The following is a 24,330-nucleotide window of genomic DNA, read 5'->3' as shown; positions in this document are numbered from 1 at the left end:
AAATGTTATCCGCGTTATATTCCATGTGCAGCAACATTTATAATGATAGGTTTGGTCATTAACGTTTAAATGCATAATTAAGCAAACAAAAAGAGCAGAGTTCTCGGCATGAAAGACTCGTTAAAGAACGTGCCTCTTAATTTCTCTCTAATACGGTAGGAAATTAAATTAAACTAAATGTAGATAATGTTAACTGTGATGATTGACAGGGCAGTTTAAACAGTGACAGGATTCAGGTAACTAAGCAACAGAGCGTCCATTAAAGAAGCAGTTATGACGAAGTAGTGTGTCCCAAAGCTTGCCTACTATTCTGCTACATACTCAAAAGTATGTACTTTTCTTCACAAAAAGAGTACATACTTATAGGGCATAGTATAAGTAGGCGAATTGGGACGCAGCAAAACCACGGTGAACATGGACAAAAAAGCTGATGGGACCGCTTTGGTTGGCCCTGTGGATGGGAAATTTTGTTATAAAAAACGAATGGATGGAAGCGTCGATAAGAGCATGGTTGTGTGCAAGCTATGCAACAAGGAATTCGCATATCACTGTAACACATCGAGCCTATTGCTACACTTAATGGCAATATTGCACTGGTCTGTTGGACTTGGTTGAACAAAAATAAACAATATTTTGTTGCTTAAGCTTATGTATTCAGTCATTATTCAATGGTATACTAAAAATCCATATAAAAAAACTTACTTCTCACTGTTCTCAGGTCAAATATTTATATGCGATTAAAATGCGATTAATTTCGATTAATTAATTACAAAGCCTCTAATTAATTAGATTAAATTTTTTAATCGAGTCCCGGCCCTAATATATATATATATATATGATCCTTGCTCTATCTATCTTTTGAGGTTAACCGATTATCTGTGTCGATATTAAGCATTTTTATCGGTATCTGCCTTTTTCAAAACCAATTTGGCATTAAGTAAATTAAAAGTGTTTAAAGAAAGTTTTTGTGAGAGTCCTTGTTGTTCTTAATTCATTTTTACATTAGACATATCGGTTCAAAATATCGGTTTACACGATCTGTATTAATCTTTATCGGCCCTGAAAAACACATATCAGTCGACCCCTTTACATCTATATAGTTTTAACAATGTAAATGTCTTTACTGTGACTTCTGATCAAAATATTGCATCCTTGCTGAATAAAACACTATTGTACAGTAGTGCATATCAGTGAATAACTTCAGTTTTTGCTTTGCAAAACTTATCTCACAAATCACATGTTTGTAATGACATGAGGGTAAGAATTTGATAGAACTTTCATTTGAGTGAACTTCCTTCAAAAGTTCTTACCAAAGGAAACAATGACAATGTGATAAGTACGAAACATGTGACATGTGATCTTTCTTTTGACTTGATCTTTCTTTTGCTTTTCTTTCTTTATTTGTCGGTATACTGTAAATATTGTCTGTAATTTTTACAGTAAAAACCTGTTTATTGGTTACCTGTAATTAATAATGTTAATTTTGGTGGGGGTTTTTTTACAAGTAGAAACTGAATTACAGTAAAATTTCAGGTGAAAAACAGTAAAAGGACATTCCTAAGTGACATATCACATATTCTGTCTGATGGAGGTTTTTTTTTTTTATGTATGATCCTGTATCTATAGGGGTTGAGCGATTGTCAGCCTGGCCAATTAGCGGTGTCAATATTAAGCATTTTTATAAGTATCAGTCATTTTCAAAACCAATTTGCAAATAACTAAAAAGCAATTAAAAGTTTTTGTCAGTGTCCTTGTTATTCTTAATTTTAACATAAATTTAAATTTTTACACCAGACATATATATCAGGTGAAAATATCGGTTATCGGTCTAAGTGATCTGTAATAATCAGCCCCGAAAACCACATATAGGTTGACCCCACGTCTATTTTGTTTTTTAACAATGTAAATGTCTATACTGTAACTTTTGATCAATATATTGCATCCTTGCTAAATAAAAGACTTTTGTACAGTAGTGCATATCAGTGAATAACTTAAATTTTTGCCTTGCAAAGCTTATCTCACAAATCACGTGTTTAGAAATCTATGAGGGTGAGAGAATAATAACCTTCATATGGGTGAACTTCCTTTAAAAGTCTGTACAAAAGGAAACACAGACAATCTGATAAGTATGAAACATGTATCTTTCAGTATATTTTGACTTGATCTTTCTTTTGCCTTACTTTCCTTTCTTTGCTTGTCAGTACACTGTAAATATGGTCTGTAAAATTTTTACAGTAAAAACCTGTCTATTGGTTACCTGTAAGTGTTGTCACTGTAAATGGCTGAACATCACAATAATTGCAATTTTACTGTAAAATAAACTTATGTTGTTTTTTTCCCCAAAAGAAACTATGAACCATGTTTTACAATGAACTATGATGCATCATGTTGCTTTCTGATTTACCAACTGTGTTATTATGGTGGTTATCAACATATTTGAGGTAAATAGCCAATTTTAGTAGTTCAAGTAGATATACATTTAAGTATATTAATGTTATATCACATGTATAGTAATGTTCATCAGCACAGCATCTCTTCGTGCGGGTGGTGTTTTCTGCTCAAACGCACATGCATCATCATACTGACGCATTTAAAACCACATTCCTAAAAACGTGTCCTGCCAGTTGTTAGTTCCTGTTCTTTTTTTCCATAATCACACAAACGTCAACAATCAGACATCATATCTGAATGTTATCCTACAATACAGAGCTATTATACCTCAATAAACATACTACACAATCAAATCATGTCAGTATCCCACAGTCTCTTGATTAAACTCAGTTATAGGGAAAGTTAATGTGAAGCACCAGGCTGTAAAATGAACCGGTGTTATCTATTAACACTGATCAGAGGGAAGGAACGTAATGTAAGCATTTGTCACCCAGATGCTTTTATCATGATCTGAGGAGGGTAAGAGCTACAGATAAGTAGGTACGTTACTAAAGACTGGAAAATGTGCACGTGAAGGAATGAATGCGAGCTTAATGATGAAAACAATGAACAACAGCAGTACAATCCAAGCCACATTAGTGCTAGATGCAAAACCCAGACTTTTAACACAGCCTCTCCACTCTCTGTGTCGAAATAACCAGTCAACAACAACAGAACAGAAAAAAGCCATTACAGCAGAAAAATGACGTTTCTCCCACGGAGCAGATGAAGCTGTAATCGCCCACTGACAGCCCCCCCAAAACTCTGCCCGGCTGCCACAGCGATAAGCCCTCTCTGGAAACGTGGCTTTCCTCCCCCTTCAAACGGGGCTTGATAAAACAGATCCTCACTGAAAGACCGGCTACCAGAAATCTGTAGCAGGGTTCTTGAGTACCGGGAAGGGAACTGGTACAAGGACAAGGGGGGGGGGGGCTAATCTAAAGCCGCCTTACTCTTTAAATAGAAAAATAGGCATTTACTAATACTCTTAGCTGCAAACAGTGAGCATTTCATCACCAAACTTGTCAGCATGCACAAACAGAGGAACTGTGAGGACAACACTTCTCTTTATAAACAAGATGTGAACTGAGGCAGGTTCTGGTACTTTCTTGAGCATGCTATTTTTATACAAACAACATTGTTTCAACCTAAAAGTAACAAAAATCTGTCATTAGTTTCTCACTCTCTCATTTATCCTGCTATTTTGTCTGTAAAGCACAAAATGAGAATTTAGGGGAGAGTTCACACTTGTAGTTTGGTTCGTTTGGTTCAGTTGGTCCGGACCAAAAAGGATAACGATACATTTGGTCCTGGTCCGCTAAGTGTTCACACTGGCATTTTTGACAGCGAACCTAAAGATACCGAACCTAAAGGCATAGTGATTGGTTGGGTTGAATGATGTATATTTCATCAAACATTCCAAAGGAAAAGGTGCGTTCGACTTAAAGTGAGTCGAATACACCTAATGTGTATGGACTTATTTGGTCTGTGTTGCGTTCATATTTAAACCGAACCGCACCAGAGTTGGTTTGAAAGCGGACCGAGACCCATCTTTTTAGCAGTCTTGGTCCGTTTGTTTGGTGCGCACCGAGGTTCAGATGGCAGCGTTCACACTTACTCAAATAAAGCGCACTAACAGAGCAATCGCACTAGAGTTCATTTTAATCGAACCAAACATGACAAGTGTGAACACACCCTAAATAAAGTTGTTATGTATTCATAATGTTTTCTTACAATGTGTTTATAGTAGTAATGTAACAGAAGTGGTGACAGATGTACAATAAGAAAGAAATGTGGGGTAAGACTTGGTTTTATTCATAGGTTTTTGATTGGATGACTACCGTAAATATATCAAAACTTAATTTTTGATTAGTAATATGCATTGCTGAGAACTTTATAAGATTTTTTGCACCCTCAGATTCCAGATTTTCAAATAGTTGTATCTCTGCCAAATATTTTACAAAATAACAAACCATACAATAATGGAAAGCTTATTTATTCAGCCTTCAGACGATGTATAAATCTCAATTTAAAAAAAAAACTGACCCTAATGACTGGTTTTGTGGTCCAGAGTCATATTTTATTTAAAAATGATGGGGTCAAACATATTTGGTAAAACATTGTTTTTATGTGCTGGTAGTTTTCAATAAACCTGTTGATCCAAATGTACAAATTGGACTGATTGATTAATTCATGTCTTTCTTCAGTCGAAAAGAAATTAAGGTTTTTGAGGAAAACATTCCAGGACTGTAATGCATGAAGTCGAGCTAGTGCAAGATGAGTATTTGTGATTAGAAAAGTGATATAAATGTTTATTTTTTTAGAAAAACCGATCGTTTCGCTAATTAAAACCCTTATTCCTTGAGCTGGGATTGTGTAGAGCCTTTAGAAGCTGCATTGAAACTTTAGTTTGGACATTCAACCCACTGATCCCCACTAAAGTCCACTATATGGAGAAAAATGCTGGAATGTTTTCCTCAAAAACCTTAACTTCTTTTCGACTCAATAAGTCTTATCTTATATAAAAATGGTTTTTATTCTATAAAATGAATTAATCCTTTAAATTGAAAATGTTGAACTGGATGAAATAACATGGACAAACTGCCATTCCTGTCCTCAGTCACACAGGATGCAGTGCTCAATTGTCGGTCACTTTGGTACATGGTGCAAACTGATATTTCTGAGCAGTTTCCAGGGCAGGGAGTCAAATCTTTGCATGGCCTTGTAGTACTATAATGGACTTTCTGGCTCGGAGCAATGACTGGCTCTGACAGATATATCTACTCTTTAATGGCAGTGCCAGTGTTCATGGTTTTTCAATGTGTTATTTAAAGTCACTTCATTTGGCGACCATCTTAGTAACACCGCTAAGTATCTATTTTAAATATATATTTATTATATAGCAAGGATGTATAAGAATGATTACAAGTAACAGCCTAGGCATTTTAAATTAGATTTTCCACAAAAATATTAAGCAGCACACCAGTTTTGAACAACCAGTCTTAAGTAGCACGGGTATATTTGTAGCAAAAGTCAAAAATACATTATATGAGTCAAACTTATCAATTTTTCTTTTATGCAAAAAAAATCATTAGGATATTAAGTAAACATCATGTTCCATGAAGATATTTTGTAAACTTCCTACAATAAATATATCAAAAAGTAATTTTTGATTAGTAATATGCATTGGTAAGAACAGTTTTGGACAACTTTAAATGCAATTTTCTCAATATTTAGATTTTTTTGCACCCTCAGATTCTAGATTTTTAAATACTGTAGGTGTATCTTAACAAACCATACATGAATGGAAAGCTTATTTATTCAATTTTCAGATGAAGTATAAATCTCAATTTAAAAAACTGACCCTTATGACTGGTTTTGTGGTCCAGGGTCACATATTTCTTTCATACTAAATCAGCATATTAGAATGATTTCTGAAGGATCATGTGACACTGAAGACTGGATTAATGATGCTGAAAATTCTGCTTCGTCATACCAGGAAATAAATTACATTTTAAAATACATTAAAAAAAGAAAACAGTTATTTTGAACTGTAATAATACATGGGAGGCTGTTTTCATTGTTGATGCATGTGGTTTCACACACCAATTAAGGCAATAATCCCTAAGGTGGCAATAAAAAGCTGCAAATATTTGGCTGGCTGTTATGTCACCTTTAATTATTTGTTTTCATATGCAGAGAAATTACATCATGCATACACAACCCGTTACGTGTACACCGTAAACAAGCAGTATTAGTGTAATTATTAACAATTAGCAGTAAATAGTAACACCTAAGACTCTGAATTCTCATGCAAGGGTGTGTATGAAGGTACGTCGGTTAAAAACTAAATAAGTATCGTGTTTCTCATTACAGAATTACTACGAACACATAATGAGGTCCATCTGTTATGCAAATTTGTGATTACATAACACAGGACTATTATTGCTGTCTCTTTCCCTCACAAATCACATCCATAAGAGGCTGCAGAAGCCAAAGTGGCGGAAACCACTCCAGGATGTAAGTGTCTTATCCTTTCTTTCCACATTTCTCTCCCTAATGTCTTAAGAGGCAACCCTTCACACAAACACACACACTACACTCTTAAAGGAGTAGTTCACTTTCAGAACCAACATTTACAGATAATGTACTCACCCCCTTGTCATTCAAGATTTTCATGTCTTTCTTTCTTCAGTCGTAAGGAAATGATGTTTTTTGAGGAAAACATTTCAGGATTTCTCTCCATATAATGGTGCCCCCGAGTTTGAACTTCCAAAATGCAGCTTCAAAGGGCTCTAAACGAGGAAAGAAGGGTCTTATCTAGCAAAATGATCGGTTATTTTAAAAAAACAATTACAATTTATATACTTTTTAACCTCAAATGCTCATCTTGTCTAGCTCTGTGTAGAGATTTTGTTAATGTTTTTTAGAAAATGACCAATCGTTTCACTAGATAAGACCCTTCTTCCTCAGCTGGGATCATTTAGAGCCCTTTAAAGCTACATTTAAACTGCATTTGGGAAGTTCAAACTCGGAAAGAAAGACATGAACATCTTGGATGACAAGGGGGTGAGTATATTATTTGTAAATTTTTGTTCTGAAAGTGAACTACTCAAAAAAATAAGGTGCTTTATTGGCATCAATGGTTCTACAAAGAACCTTGAACATCCATGAAACCTGTCAAATGCAGAAAAGGTTCTTTATAGTCGAAAAAGTTTCTTCAAAATGGTTCTTTTAGGAACTGTTCACTGAAAGGTTCTTTGGGGAACCAAAATGGTTCTTCTATGGCTGCAAAAACTCTTTTTAAGTATTTTAGATCCATGTAACACATTCTACTATGTTTACATTCCAATAATTCCATAAATTTCCCTTAAAACTGAAAAATCCAAAGATTCCATCTGGCTCTACCTATCATCAACAGCTGTTGGAGCTAGTTGAAACTCGATGTTCAAACAATACGATTTTCACATAGCTAACAAGCAATTAATCTGATTTAAGAGTTCCCATTTAAGTTCCCTTTGAGAGTCTTTTAAAACTCTGAACAATGGTGCTCAGTTCCTTTCACAGTGGATTAGAAAGGGTGGCGTAAACAAACAGAACAATGAAATAAAGGAAGAACGATTTGACAACGAGAAAAACATTCCTAATAGCATTAGCGAAACATTTCCTCAGTGCCGCGGTTCAGATTTAATAAAACTCATTGAGTGTGACAAGGCATTAAGAGTGATGAAGAAACAGGAGGGAGAGTGAGAGAGTTGCGATGATGACAGAGAGAGAATATAGACGAGGAAGGACGTCAAGAAAGAGAGAGAGATAGAGCGAGAGATGAGGGTGTGGGCTCATCACTCCTCCGCACCGCTATCAGACTCAGCACCTCAGGGCTGGCGCAGTGCCACTACAGCCATGAAACCGAGATGGGCCCCGACTGGCACCATCTAACGCTGACGCCCACCCATCATAACATCTCATCATAGTCCATAACGGCCTTCATCCTTGTGCACAACATTACACCGCCGGAATGACTTTTTATTCCCTCTGGAGTCAAATATGGATAACGGCATATGACAGCAAAAGACGATGCATCATTTTAATGCCTCTCTCATAGACACAAACACCTACATGCATCAGCTATGCTGCATACATATCCCTTTTCCACATGCGCAAAAAATGCATTAAAACGATTAAGCAATACCAAAATGCTACATATAATTCATCAAAAATATTCCCTCGTGTCCTGGTTTGACCTGGTTAGGATGAATGTTAAACGCGAAGTGTGTGGTTTCTGCACAGCTTCAGCGCCAAAATGCAAAAATAATGTTTTGAACAGTCAAACTCCTTTAGCAAAGATGCATTAAGTTAATCAAAAGTGACCCTGATAACATTTATGACATTACAAAAGATTTCCATTTGAAATAAATGTTGCTTTGTTGAACTTTCTGATTGTTAAAGATTAATGCAGCGGTTGTGAGCAGCACAACTGTTTTCAATATTTATCATACGGTAATAAATGTTTCTTGAGCAATAAATCAGCATATGTGACCCAGGACCACAAAACCAATCATAAGTGTCAATTTTTTTTTAAATTGAGATTTATACATCATCTAAAAGCTAAGTAAATAAGCTGTCCATTGATGTAAAATCTGTAATCTGAGGGTGCCAAAAAAACTAAATATTGAGAAAATCGCCTTTGTTGTCCGAATGAAATTCTTAGCAATGTTTGATATATTTACGGTTGGAGATGTACAAAATATCTTCATGGAACATAATCTTTACCTAATATCCTAATGATTTTTGGCATAAAAGAAAAATAGATAATTTTGACCCATACAATGTATTTTTGGCTATTGCTACAAGTATATACCTGCTACTTAAGACTGGTTTTGTGGTCCAGGGTCACATATAAAATAATTTCTGAAGGATCATGTGACACTGTAGTAATGGCTACTCAAAGTCAGTATTGTCAAAAGTTTCAACACTGGTATCAGTCAGGGCTAAAATTTAAAATAATGTGATAATACCAGCATTTCCCGCTAGAATTTGCTCTGCCCACAAGGCTATCGTTGCCAAACTCTAGCTAGCATTTTAAGCACTGTTGAGTGGATTCTTAAACACCTCTGATTGGCCATTGTGTTCACATGCTCAACAAATATGTCTGTGATTGGCTACAATGATCATCGCTTCACACCAGTGTTGCCAAGTCTGTGGTTTTCCGCATAATTGGGTTACTTTAACACTGTTGCCGCAGGTTGTTTTTCATCTGCGGGTTAAAGCGTCCCCAAATATTGTCATATTTAGCCCTTGGAATGCTAATTTTATCAGGGGAACCCTGCTAAAACACATGATTGAGCTTGTTTGGAGTAGCGATTGGGCGGATTTTGCTGTGAAACCCTGGCAACCCTGCTTCATGTTTTTTACAGAGTGCTTAACAGGAGCGTTTGAAAGTCACATTTATCAGTGGATCCCTAATATATCTCGACATAGACGATCTGATGATAGACGCGGCAATGACACAATGGCTAATCAGAGGTGTTTAGGTATTCGCTCAACAGCACTCAAAATGCTAGTGGGAAATGCTGGTATCGTCACATTTTTAAATTGTTGGTACTTTTGACAACACTACTAAAAATCCAGCTTTGCCATCACAGTAACAAATTACATTTTAAAGAATACTACAATAGAAAACTTTAAAATTGTAAAGTTTTGGGGAATTTTGCTGTGAAACCCTGGCAACCCTGCTTTACGCTCTTCACCGGACGCTTAACGGGCGTGTTCGAAAGCCGCATCTTCAGTGGATCCCTAATACTGTTTATCTCCTCATTGATGGATTTGATGATAGACACCACTTTCAAACGCTCCTGTGTGTATCAACACAACTCAAAATTGTACATTCTAATGTAAATTTTTGATCAAATAAATGCATCTTTGGTAAGCTTAAGAGACTTTAAAAAACTTGCTGACTCCAACTCATTCACATGTTCAAGTTCAGGCGTAGGTTTATAGACCAATTTTGGTGTTTGCAAACAGTAATGATGTTTTTTGTGGGCGGAGGCTATATGGTGGCAGAAAATGACAGCAAGTAGCAGTCAATTGAAGCCATGGAATAAAAGAATAAAAAAGATAAATGTAAGCTTATATTTCAAAATACTGACTTTATTCTCACAATTCCGAGATTATATTTCACAATTCTATTCGATAAGAAAAATCAACTTGTCATTCTCGCTCAGAATCATGACTTTCACACTTATCACACAGTTCTGGCCTTTTTTTCCCTCAGAATTGAAAAAACTTGCTACTGTTGAGTTCAATCGAGTTAATAAGTCTGAAATACAAGATATAAACTTGCATTTGCGAGAAACAATCAGAATTGTGAGATAAAGTAGGCAGATGTAAAATGTTATAGGTCTAGTTTTAAATAACTTCGTATTGCATGTTGTAACCGTAGGGCTATTTTAATATTTCAACTATAAACGGCATGTGAATATTATATAGACCTATTGTTTAAATCAAATTCATGCTTTAAAAGTAGCGTAATCATAGCAGTTTCATCTATTAGTCTGTCAGTTTAATCGTCTGTGTTTCGCTTTAAATGGCATCTTTGACGACAATATTCTATAAAAAATATTTGCATTCTGATTCTGACATTTAAAGCACAACAAAACATTTTTTCTCCTATTCCATGGATTTTACTCGTTACACTCCACTTCTTACCAGTGTATGTCTGCCACCACAATGCACGCACAGCTGCAAGTGACGTCTACTCCAAATTGGTCTATTGGTTGAGGTTCATTGGTCGGACAAACAGATAGCCCCTCCCCAAACTCAAACAATTGGTTTTTGTTGTGTTCGGCTACACAAACCCAATTTCAATTCCATTTGGTAGTGCAGAATTGACACACTTCACCTTTAAAACAATATCAAGCATTTGACCTTTATGCAATGTACATACAGTGTAGTGACTTGCCTCTCTTTTGAATGATAATCCGAAGCAGCGGATTGGCCGAGGACAATGCTTTGTGGAAGTTGTCATCGTTGTTGATTGGAAGTAGATCTCCATGGATGTCAGCGTATCCCAGCAGCACGTCCACTCCGGGGATCCGGTGAATGGTCTGCAGCAGTTGGTAGAATTCCTGGAAGCCCCCAGCTCCGTTCCTCTTCAGGGCAAACCTGCGGTACTCCGCCTCAAACTGCAGGACAACCACAATCATATTAAATGATGTCAATAAACACACAACAGGCTCTTAATGCACAGCACTTAGCTTTGTAGATCAATTATGACTTCAACAGATTATAACCCTATAAGATACACGACCATTTTTTTGGAAATGGAATAAGATTTTCCAATTAAAATTTGGACAGTGACTTTACACAAAGATGTGTCTTTGCCTGAAGAGTCTGCAGACACATTCAGTGCCAGTACCAATTTCACCTGCTCCTGCATCTGCAGAGCTGTTTGATGTGCACTTGCAGCTCGGAGGAAGCCATTAAGGTAAAAAAAAGAGCATTGAGGAACAAAGGGAGGGTCAATCCAATCAAGTGCTACAGATAAAGAGAAAGATGAGAACAGTGGCATTAAAAAGCTGAGCTTCTCCAGACCACACACACAATCTGAGCGGAAGGGGAATTCATCTCAAGAGCTCAGCTGAACATATTGGACAAAATCTGTCAGATTGCTCAGTTTATGAGGAGGAATTGCATCCGAGCCAATGATTTTCTCCTGCAGCCGTGGAGAATACCTTACATATGGAGATGGAGAACACTAGTGGAAAAATATGCAAGGTCATATTGAAGATCATTTGAATATGGAGTCATTTAGGTGGTCACAATGGCTGTTCTCTTAGGGCCATGTTTCCATTCACAAACATAAAATCAAAGGCTTTTTCTTGTGGTAGACAACAGGAGTGAACAATGTTGGTTCTTACAAACAGCTATTGTTTTTTATTTAGCCATACAGGAATACACAGAAATCTTTTAGATGTGATAATGAGGGGTTTTCAGTGTAATAATCAGATTAAAAATGTGTTTTTATTTTGTCACATGTACTTTTCTTTTTTTATTCAGTTGAAATTCGTGGAAGAATAGTTAAATCACACATCCTCTATTAATATACATGATTTGACTTACTGTCAACAATTATTTGAGCTATTCTATAAAGTTATTCTTTTAATTCTTATCAAAACAACTTTCTTTACCCTCTAAAATATTTTCCTTTTCAGCCATCATGTGACTTTCACAGTCCAATCAATTTATGATTGCTGAATATCCTGTTTCACTCAGGAACGTGTCACATTACAAAAGTAAAGTGTTAATCTATCAATAAAAGGACTGGCATTTTAAAGATTAAAAAAAGGTTTATTGATACAGTTGAGGTCAAAAGTTTACACCCCCCCTTTCAGAATCAGCAACATGTTAAATATCTTACCAAAATAAGAGGGATTTTACAAAATACATGTTTTTGTTATGTTTATTTAGTACTGACCTGAGTAAAATATTTAAAATGTTTATATATAGTCCACAAGAGAAAATAATAATTTATTAAAAATAACCCCATTTAGAAGTTTATATCCCCTTGATTCTTAATCATGGTTTTTTATTATTTGTTTAGTGATAGTTGTTCACAAGTCCCTTGTTTGTCCTGAACAGTTAAACTGCCTGCTGTTCTTCAGAAAAATCACTCAGGTCCCACAAATTCTTGTTTTTCAGCATTTTTGTGTATTTGAACCCTTTCCAACATTGACTGTATGAATTTGAAATCCATCTATTCACACTGAGGACAACTGAGGGACTCATATGCAACTATTACAGAAGGTTCAAATGCTCACTGATGCTTAAAGATGGATTAAGAGCTGGGGGTGAAAACTTTTGAACAGAATGGAGATGTGTATTTTTTTCTTATTTTACCTTTAGCTACAGTAGATACTTACGTTTCTGAGAAGACAAAATAAGTTACATTTACCCTGGCTCTTAATGCATGGTTCTTCCTTCTGAAGCATCAATGAGTGTTTGAACCTTCTGTAATAGTCCCTCAGTTGTCCTCACAGTGTGAAAAGATGGATCTCAAAATCATAGTCATTGTTGGAAAGGGTTCAAATACACAAAAATGCTGGAAAACCAAATAATTTGTGGGACCTGAAGGATTTTTCTGAAGAACAGTAGGCAGTTTAGGACAAACAAGTAACTTAAGGTATTAAGAATCACTTTTAAACTAGGCTTTTTATAAATTCAACTATTATTTGTCTTTGCACCAAAATGATAGCCTGGAAAAATCCAGACCCTAATCTATTAAGATTATGGGTCTGGGATCGAGCAATGAAAACTGCCTAACTCGAGGGGCGGCACCAAGCATGCATTTGAAACTCTAACTGCACGCAATTGGATAACGCCACGACCAATCACAACAATACACGCTTAGCTACCAGCAGAGCTAAATGATGTTTCATTAACAAAGTTCGGGAGAAGCGCGTCAGATGCTTAGCGTAAACATCACAAGTCAATCAGCGCCATAGGTTTAAATACAGCTGACTCACCTCAATTCACTCGATGGTTTATCAGTAAACCTCCACCACCCCATCTCATCACTCCGAGTTCTCGCTACTCCTATTGGGGGGTAACGTACTCTGGGTTCGGGCCACTCCCGAGCTCGGAGCCCTTCACCGGACAGCACGCCAAACATGCACTACTATTCTCCGGCTAATTATATGTAAGCGTGAACTCGTGAACTGATAGATTAAACTCTTGCCGTATCCAGTCGGCAAAACAGCAAAAACGTCCTTCTTGCAAAGGAACAATTCGAGTTTTCGGTTTTCTGTTCCTCTTTTATATGGAAAGCCAAGTCTAACTCGTTCATTGTAGAAGCCAAAGCCGTTTCAAACAACTTGTTGTTCATCTGTAGCGACAGCGATCTTTCAAAGTTTACTATATGATTCGGACGTCGCAGTGCTGTCATCATCGGCTTAGCTCGCCTCTGGCCCGCCTACATCAGATACACCGATTTGATTGGTTCCCACTATTGCTTACGTATTGCAGTAACCTGCATCATTGCTCGATGCCAGAGTGTCTTGCAGAGACAATTCAAATTGTGCTCTCGCGAGACCTCTGGATTTCCAGGGTACCAAAATGAGTTATTATTCGATAAAAAAAGTGCTGTTATTTGGGATCATCACAGTAACCATAGCAAGGTAAAAAGGCCATGCCTGTCATTCTTTACCAGTGAAAACATGGCATGCTGGAGAGAAGACATTACTATGAACTGTTCAACACAAACCTCAACTACATGCTCACTAGAAATGCCTTTCCAATGAGTAAGCGACAGATAATAAGAGACAGGATCCCATCAAGAGCTAGAAAAGTAGAAAAGAAAACATTTCCCTCCAATTTCCTCTCAGGAAGAAAAGAGTGTCACCAAACACACTGCACTCCCTGTTATGAAACCCAAAACCTCATGCAGAAGGATTCAGGTGATTGAATTAGGCAAAAATAATAATAAAGAAGACATTATAGTACATCAAGCCCTGGAAATTCACTTGAATCTTACTAAACGGCTCTCTTGTGTTTACTGTTCTCCTCGTTCACACAAATCTATGCACTGCCCGCCCAACATTTCTCAAGAATGGAGGGATAATAAAACATATCCTGCTCTGTTTGGCAGATTGTGGTCGAGGTTTTCCAATAAGCATACTGGGCGCATTGACAACAAACAACTTCAATACACCAGACACCAACAATAAGCGGTCTGTGTCTTTAGTAATAATAGAGACCATGAAAATGTAATAAAATATCTGAAATATTTTAAACAAACATAGCTGTTCGCCTGTTGATATTTATTCATGCACTATCAAATGTAATGTACTAAAGAGTAGGGATGTCACTAACGAGTATTTAATAATCGAGTAATCGGGCGATTATTCTGACAATTAATCAAGTAATCGGATAAATTACTTTTTTAATGTAATTAAAGTAGACCTAAGCAGGTAATCATATGGTTTTATTAAACAAAACTGTTGAAATACATAACGTAGTCAACGTACATTACGCATTTTAACAAATTACATTGTACAGCTCAATCCAATCCTTGTTTAATATTAACTAAACAACATTTAATACAAATGTCCACTTAATCTTTAATATTTAGCCATTTCCTTACAACATACATGGTACAGCCACTGTAACTTCTTACATACGTGGGCATCAAAACGTGTAAACTCTTTAAACTCTTCGGGTTTAAACTCTAATTTTAAAATCACACTGAACAGTTAGCATATTGTAAAGACATTGATGGATTCTCCTGTGTTTGTGTAGGTTTATAAATAATTTACCTTACAAATCTGATGAAATGGTGCACATTGCATTCTCAGATAAACCTTAATAAACCTAAACTCACAGCAATATGCAGAGATGTAGTTTGAGATGCTTCACACATGTAAATGATAACAGTTCATGTGGAGCCGCATTTACTGTAAACGGAGCCGTTCTGAAACGCATGGAAATAATTAAAGCAAATATTATACCTGTATCACATATATTTATTTAACTGAATCATAGCGTTTGTGAATTCACAATAGAATTACTCTTTATGATTTTTAAATGGGTTTAATATATCATAGAGCCTGGGAAAACTAACCAATAATGCAGCTGGTTACTTGACATGGGCAAAATGCAATCAAGGATTTTTTTTTTTTTTTTAATTGAGTACTTGAATTGAATCAAGGAATTGTAAGAGCTCTACTAAAGATTGTTTCCTCCCATAAACAAGGCTGTTTTTACATGTGTGTGGCCTTGAGATTAACCAATTTATCACAATTACATTTTAATTTAGACAATTATCAAGTACTGTTATATAACAGTGGCTCTCAAACAGGAGACAGGAGCTTGGAAAACAATGTAAATTAATACAATTATTTTATATTTTCCATAAATAAACATTTTCCAGTAAAGCAAAGCTTTAAACTCTTTTACTTGGTAGAAGTTGTGAGTATAAATATTTAAAAAATCCCTATCCTGTAAATCACAAACAACTAAAAAAGTCATAGGGCCCATGAGTCAAAACAGTTGAGAACCACTACTCCAAAATATTGGTGATATTTAGTACAACAGCACATTTCGGTGTTCCTATAGCATGAAATGAAAAATCTGGAGAGGAGCTGCCTTATCACAGAACGGTTCTGCTAGACTCCACTCACAGTTGTTGATCCGGTCCGGGTTTTCGTGTGAATTGCATAGTGACACTTAAAGCTTGATGCTTTGGCTTCTTCTGGAACTATTTTCTCCCACAGATAAGAAATATACGAACTAACTGGCCAATATTTATCTGAAACATAAGGTATTTCAAACATTTATAGAGCAAACCATCGGTTCTGTAGCAGTGAACATCAACAATGTTAATTACCTGTGGCCTCTTGCCAGCTGTATTTCCAAACAAATGTTTGTTATTCCTCATTAATACCTGCTTGCTTGTTGTAATTGAAGAAAAACAGTCGAATTTATCATGGGTATAGAAATTGATCCAGCGTCTTATCGAGTTTATGCAGTACTAACGTTACACAGCTCTGCTAATATGATTAATGCCTCTCAGATGCATCATTAGGATGTGATTCTTCCTGAACTGCGGGATTCGGTTTTTCGTTATTGGTATGTAACATGCATAATTGATCAACAGGGCCCAATCGCCTCATTGCGCACGTCTGTCTATCGGTAGGATCCTTCACACTGCACCAGAACCGCATATCACATCACACGGACCGGAGACCTGCTGTCATGATCCCAGCCAAACGCGCTCCTATCGCGCCTAGTAGTCTGACACATACAGCACCATCAGCGTTTCTCTCAATGCATGGATTAGTACACAAACCCCAGCACTGATGCGCCGGATTGAAAGCCCTCCAATTACGGGCACGCTCCCGTGGAGGGCTGCGTAAACAGCAGTGTTTACATATGCACGCTGTCCAATGCAACATTGATGAGGTTCACTTACTTTGCTCTTCACCTCCACCATGCTCTCCTCGTTTTTCAGCGGCGTCCTGTGATGCCGTGACATGTTTGCGGTTTATATATATTCCCACGGGCAGTATCGCACGAGAGTGCCCCTAGATGCAGGAGTCAGCAGCCAGAGATCGTGTGCGCAGCATGAGTGAACTGACAGTCTCGATCCGCAGTACTGCTTCACAGGCACGGACTGATTTGTTAGAGCTGTTCTCCCGGCGGTGGGCGGGGCTTGTGGCTTTCAATAACATTGACGTCAGGTGGAACGCAGCTAGAAGGCGTGGTCGTGCGTGCGTAGTATCACATGTAACAAGCCTAATGTTCCTTTGACCTCTCGGGGTGGGATATAAAAATTCCTTATGACTCAATGACCTCATTGCGTTGAAAGATATTAATAACAATATAAAAATGACATCAGGATTATTAACAGAACGTGAAGCAATGTTTCGACTCAACGGAAAAGATCCTCAGGAAACATCATGATTGTTATATGGTGGTTGCTTCCCAAACAGTTGCTTCGTGATGTCTTTATCCCTGCAGGGGCTTGCTGTGAAATGTTTATGTTAGGGGACAATGGGGGTAGGTTTATTTTTGAAAGGCAATTTTCAATTTGGTCAGTTTCCCAGATGCGTGGCCATATTGGCGATACTCGGATGTAAACAACAGCATGGATTGCACAGTTAATGTATTATTGAATATGTTGTTTGCTAATTTATGTGGTCTAAACCACGTAAAAATCGTGTGGAAGGTGCTAAATCATATAGTAAGCAGAAAAGGGTGCAATATTTTGACAAACTAAAGTTAATAGGTGGTAAAGATAAATATGGGCAAGACATTAGCCTAATATTTCACCTACTTGACTGGAAATGATTAGAACAAACACGAATGTTGTCAAGATTCTTGCCCTGGAAATCCTGGTTCAGTTTGGCCAACCACAGACGCCTTTTGTTCCTCAGACAGTTTTTTGCACTCTTCTCCTTAATTTGTTTTAACTTTTGGCAGTCTGTAGTACCCCAAATGTGTTTCCCGATCCGACTGATTAGTACAGCCCAAAACATGACAATAACTGACCATTTTCGGCAGCAATAATCAGCAAAATATGCAAGTTTCGTTCAGTTCAATGGCATTGTTCATTGCTGACAACCCTGCTGAAAAAAAACGCTAAAAACAGTCTAGGCTGGTTTTAGCTGGTCAGCAGGCTGGTTTTAAAGGGGATTTGGGAGACCACCAGCTAAAACCAGCCTGACCAACCTGGCCAGGCTGGGAGACCAGCTAAAACCAGCTACTTCCAGATTAAACCAAGACCAGCGAACCAGCCTAGGCTGGTTTTAGCTGTTTTTTTCAGCAGGAAATATGGCCGATTGATGGTGCACTCTATATTGAGCACATGTTGACCTTTTGCATCAACATGATTCAGGTTTGGATCATGTTGTCCCACTAGGAATACGGTTTTGCAATTAAACCTGAAGGTCCAAATTGCAGTTTTAATGCAGCTTCAAAGGTCCCAGCTAAAGAATAAAGAGTCTTATCTAGAGAAACGATTGGCCATTTTCTAAAAAAACAAACAAAAAAAAGTATATTTCTTGTAACCACAAATACTTATCTTACACCTAGCGCTGTGATGCACATCTATGACTTAACTGGTTAGTTAGTCCCATATCGTTGTTTTACCTTTTGTTTTAAAGGGGGTTTTCTTTCCACGTTCACTTTGTAAACACTGGGTCGGTACTTCTGCCTACGTCACGTGTGACCGTTCCAACGTGACTATATGAAGTCGTGGATGCAGAGCTAGTGCAAGACGAGCATTTGTGGGGGGTTTTAAGAAAATTACAAATCGTTTTGCTAGATAAGAACCTTGTTCCTCTGCTGGGATCATGTAGAGCCCTTTGAGGCTGCTTTGGACCTTTGAAGCACTTAGGACCTTCAACCTGCTGATCCCCATTGAAGTCCACTATATGGAGAGAAATCCTGGAATGTTTTCCTTTCGACTGAAGAAAGAAAGACATGAACATCTTGGATGACATGAGAGTGAGTAAATTATCAGGAAATTTTCATTCTGGCGTTAACTAATTCTTTAAGTCATCCTGTGGACCCACTTAGAAGTTTGCTGAGGCCCCCTTGTGGGTCCTGGCCTCATGGGTAAAAACCACTGGTTCAAAGTGTCTGTCTATTCTATAAGGAAATGATTTAATACCTACTATAATTAGTACCTACTATAATTCCTCATGTGATTCTGAGAAAAGCAAACCTTTAAATTTTAAACATTAGCTTTTAAGTGTACTGTTAACAGGCTCTAAAACACTCATAGAGAAGCTGTCAACACAAAGTCTGAGTACAAAAATGTGACATTTGCTCATTAGATTTCCCCCTCATTTTTTCATCTTTTTCTTCTAGTCTATTTGAGCCGCTGGTCTTAATTAAAGCTTCCCTTTCTAGAGTTTCCCTTGTTGTGTGTCCAGTCTCTGCTCTGCACACCCTCTCCGCGGGCCTCTGTCCAGCTCGGATGATGATGGAAAGCAGAAGAATGCAGGAATGTGGAGGGAGATGATAATCCTGGTTGCTCATCGCAACGGTCAGTACTTTGATCTACTCTGCATTTGGTCTAGACCCAACAATTTCCTGGAATATAGCGGAGAAATGAAGCTTGAATGCATGCGTCTGTCTTTCACATGGGTTTTAGTGACTCAGCTAACCCATAAGGTAGACATAGGCCATAGTGATTTTTGCTTACTACAACATATTTAAACTTTACATTGGGGAAATAAAATGCCTGGAGAATTTTCAAATGTCTGTCTGACACCTGACCATGTTCTCTCCTCTTTGCTCATTCATGCAGTCATACCCAAAGTATTTAACCTGTCAAACCAGATGTTTGTTAGATAAGTTCCTGCTGAGGCTTAAGGTCTGTTGAGTGACTTTTCGCCTGAGAAGCAGAAACTCGAGAAGCAGTCTGGAAGGTTTTAAGTTGTCCTTTCTAAAATGACTCACTGTAATCATATATCGTCACAGGAAGACACGTCTGACACATCGCAGAAGGAACAAGGTGGAGAGGAAAGGAGCTTTTGCTGCTATTAATGGCAGCAAAATGCAAAACGTCAGGTGATAAACGTGGTGTTTGCAGTTTAAACAGGTGAATCGGACTGTAATACTCACCCACAGAGTATTAGTTTTTAAAACCAGGTCTATTTAAGTTTGTAGTTGCGTAGGTGATGGATGCTTAAGAATGTGAGCTATTCAAGATAGGTCTGGTTAGTACAAGCTGATAAGATATGTAATACTCCCACCTCTGCTCTTCATCTGGCCTTGTATATTCAGGGAAGAAAGGGATGAAGCTGCACTTGAATTTTGAGAAACTGTTGTCATCATGACCTGATTGTTTTCTTTTTGAGGAAGGGGGCATATCTTTCGGAAACAGAAATGTTGTGATAGATGATTTACTCATTTTCTCTGATGGCTCACGGTTCATGATCTCAAACGAAGCAGATACCCTCTGGACACATTCCTTGCAAGAATATGAAGATTTGCTGTACAAATGAGAGTCATTTTAAGCCGGATATAACCAGTCGGTTTATGGCAGGCAGCCTCTTAACAGGACAGATCTTAGTCATCCTGTCGTGTTAAAATGAAAAGGTGCTTCATACCTCAGTCATGTCAGCAGAATGAGCAAACATTCCAATCGTACCTGTCTGGAATCACAACTATTTTTTTTGTTCTCTGACCACGCACTACATTTTTCATCTCAGGTGTTTACATCCCTATTGTAACCGAAAGGTCTACTTCAGAGTGAACAAAATGATCATTCAAATCACAAAGCACCAATGATGGTCATCTAAACATGTAAAACCAATTTAAATAACTATTATAAATTAGTCCGTTTTCAAGATATTAAGGCATATCAGAATGATTTCTGAAGGATCATGAGACACTGAAGACTGGAATAATGGCTGCTTAAAATTCATGATGAAAACAGGAATGTAATTGGATCAATATTAATGACAATATTACTCTTTTTACTGTATTTAAACAGATGTATAGCATTGGTGATCATAAGAGAAATCTTTCAAAACATTAAAACATTTTACCAATTCAAACGTTTGATTAAGTGTTGAGTTCTCTGGTCAGAAAAAAAGCAACTACCACCTGATAAAAAAATACAAACAGGGCTCTAGTTTTGTGACAAAAATGTTTGCAAATGCAACAAAATAATATTACATTTTGGTCTCACTTTATATAAGGTGGCCTTAACTAATATGTACTTATTTAAATCAATCACTTCATACAACTGTGTACATACATTTTACACAAATTTTGAATATTAATATATATTTTTTTAAGAAGTCTCTCCTGCTCACCAAGCCTGCATTTATTTGATCCAAAGTACATCAAAAACAGTAAATTTTGAAATAGTTCTAGTATTTAAAATAACTATTTTCTATTTATATATGTTAAAATGTAATTTATTCCCGTGATTTCAAAGCTGAATTTTAGCATGTCACATAATCCTTAAGAAATCATTCTAATATTCTGACATTTATTATTATTATGTTGAGAACAGCTGAGTAGAATTTTTCAGGTTTTCTGATGAATAGAAAGTTTAGAAGAACAGAGTTTATCTGAAAACTTTTGTAACATTATAAAAAAATTATAATTTTTTTTTTCTTTTCTTTTTATTTGAGAGAAATGCTGATCTTTGGATCTTTCTATTCATCAAAGAATCCTAAAAATATATATACTGATCTGTTTTAAATATTGATAATCAGTGTTGGGGAAAGTAAAAGTAAGGCATTACAATATTGCGTTACTCCCTAAAAAATTAAGTAATTATAACTAAGTATATAAAGGAAACCGGCGTTACTTTTTTTTTTTAATTCAAAAAATAATAATAATAAAGAAATATTTTCTTGTAAATGAATAAGTACTTTACTAGTTACTTGAAGTAACCTGATTACATAACTCACATCACTTGTAATGTGTTACCCCCAACACTGTTGATAATAATAATAATAATAATAATTCTTGAACAGCAAATTAGCATATTAGAATGATTTCTGAAGGTGGATGTGACACTGAAGACTGGAGTAATGATGCTGAACATTTAGCTTTGATCACAGAAATAAATTACATTTTAAAATATATTTAAATAGAAAGCAGTTATTTAAAATAGTAAAAATATTTCACAATATTATCAAATAAATGCAGGCTTGGTGAGCAGAAGAGGCTTCTTAAAAAAACATTAACCCTCAAACCTGTCTGTAACCTTACCCGTATCTCACCTCAATAGCAGCAAATATGTTTTGCAGTACAATATGAACACAATAAGTACATTGTACTTATTTTTTATGTTAAATACATATTAGTTAAGGCCACCTAATACAATGTGGGACCTAAATTAGAATTTAAACTGTAGTCTGGACAACGTTATCTGTAAGGGTCATAAGTGAGATGAACAGATAAAGTGTAGAGCAAATAAAACAAATAAAAAACTAAAAAGATTCATCAAACATCCTCAAACTTAAGATGGCTTGAATCAGATTCATTCAGTCAGTGAACTGTTATGAGGTGCTATTAGACTCAAACTGAACCATGAATCATTGTTCACTTATGTCTGATGGTCTGGGAACTGTCATGGCAACATCAGCATCAAATGAGAACTAAACTACTTCTGAACAACCATCTTTATTGAGCAATTCTGTAGTGTGTCTACCAAAATGTAATGGCTTCTAAATGTTGGCTCGCTAGTCTTTTCTTTAGTATACAAATGTGGCCCCTTACTATTCGCCTAACTATATCACCAAGTTTATCCACCTTTTTGTTTTTGTTTGGCTTCCGGTCTCAACCTTGTCCATATTTAGCTGTCCAAACGGCTTGTTTTGCTGCTTGATATTGCAAATGGGTGTGTCTTAAATTATTTTAATGTATTATCTTAATTATAAGCACACTGGTTTGTAGTACAACAGTTTTACCGTTTACTTCACATTGTTATTCTTCTCATAATTTCCCTAGTGGTTAATGAAACGGAAGTCTCACCCATAAGCTTACTTCTGCAAAAGGTGGATAGTCTCTTTAATAAAGTCAGGCAAAATTATCTTTAAATCCATTTGAGCTATAATTACCTTAAAACATATTGGTGGGCATTTAATGTAAACACGCCATTTAAGCATCTTTTGTTGTTCGCTCAATTTAGATACCCATTCCCAATACAACATGAGGACATAAAATCTTTCGTAATCCTCCAGACATGAAAATGACGTAGTAAGTATAGACCGGCTTTCATTAATGTTTGATGAGGAGCGAGGCTGGTGATATTTTTAATACAGGGACACTCAGTACTTCTAACGCCGTTCATGCACAAAAGATACGCTCGGATGCACAGGTCATAAGGAAAGAGAGGCGGAATGTTTGTGTGGGTTTCTGAGGTGTGTGCGCATTTATGTGTAAAGAATGCTGCCAGACTGGCCTGTACACTCGGTTTGGAGGACTCTACATTCCCCTGGCTCTCCCACATCCCTCAGCAGGTTACCAGACCCAAGCCGCCAGTCGTCAGCCTCTCAGCTGCCTACCCAGCATTCCACAGGCTTTAGCTTAAAGAAAAAAAAAGAATTCCTGGCATGGTATGATTGGCCTCTAGCTTGAGGCTAACGCGCTCGGTGCTGCCACACAACTTCAGCCCAAGCGAGAGGAAAACACTTAACCGCTGACTGATCGAGACATGGCAAGTTTGAGGGTTTGTCACAGGAAATTTATGGATTCCCACCTGTGCATAGCCTGGAGGTCATGCTTTTTGCATGACACAGTTGATTAAATACATCTCCTCTCTGGTTTTTAATTACTTACCTGGCTTTCTGGTCAGGAGCTCCTTGCCATCTTCCTAGACTGGCATCATTCTAGTCAGTATGATGGAGGTACATGAATATTGGCCACTGGCCTCCCATCTGAAATCTGAGAGCTCAAGCTGGAATGTGAGACGTCACCTGGTCACCATGGTTACGTGTCTGTATCAGCTGCTCTTTGTCCTAGTTTGAGAGCACGGGCTGTTTTGTGTTTTTCTCTGAGTGTGAGTGCTTGTGAACAGGTGTGAGTCTGGGGCACTTGTAGTCTGGTTTGTGTATCTTTTTTGTGATAAGATCAATGTGTGATTTTACGGATGACATTGAACTTGGGGGGAAACTTGTTTTATGTTTTAATGACCACTTAAGAAAAAAAAGAATTGAATTAGGTGCGTATTATTTCAAAAGACAATTGACCTTATGCACGGAGCGTTCTTTAGAACTTCCGCATAAAGATAAGCCAGCTCGTAAACTTCCGCTGAAGCTCATTTTATATGTGATGTATATTAAGGTGGACACTATTGAGACTCATCTACTGCCTCGTTATTATCAGAAACTGAGAAAAATTATAATTGCAACATTATAAACAATGTTAGCG

General features: G+C 37.0%; 1 protein-coding gene across 1 annotated transcript in view; it reads right to left on the bottom strand.

Moving 5' to 3' along the window:
* Positions 1-17,070, bottom strand: part of pard6a (par-6 family cell polarity regulator alpha) — a 38,313-nt gene extending 21,243 nt beyond the window's left edge. The window contains exons 1-2 of the mRNA XM_073850169.1: positions 16,898-17,070; positions 10,892-11,114 (exon numbers count right to left, since the gene is read on the bottom strand). Of these exons, the coding sequence (XP_073706270.1) occupies positions 10,892-11,114; positions 16,898-16,960 (286 nt within the window). The 5' untranslated portion in view covers positions 16,961-17,070. The remainder of the gene's footprint in view (positions 1-10,891; positions 11,115-16,897) is intronic.
* Positions 17,071-24,330: the final 7,260 nt, after the last annotated feature.

Source organism: Garra rufa, chromosome 11 (assembly GCF_049309525.1).
Source record: "Garra rufa chromosome 11, GarRuf1.0, whole genome shotgun sequence".
NCBI classification, from domain to species: domain Eukaryota; kingdom Metazoa; phylum Chordata; class Actinopteri; order Cypriniformes; family Cyprinidae; genus Garra; species Garra rufa.
This window is presented reverse-complemented; position numbering and strand designations above follow the sequence as displayed.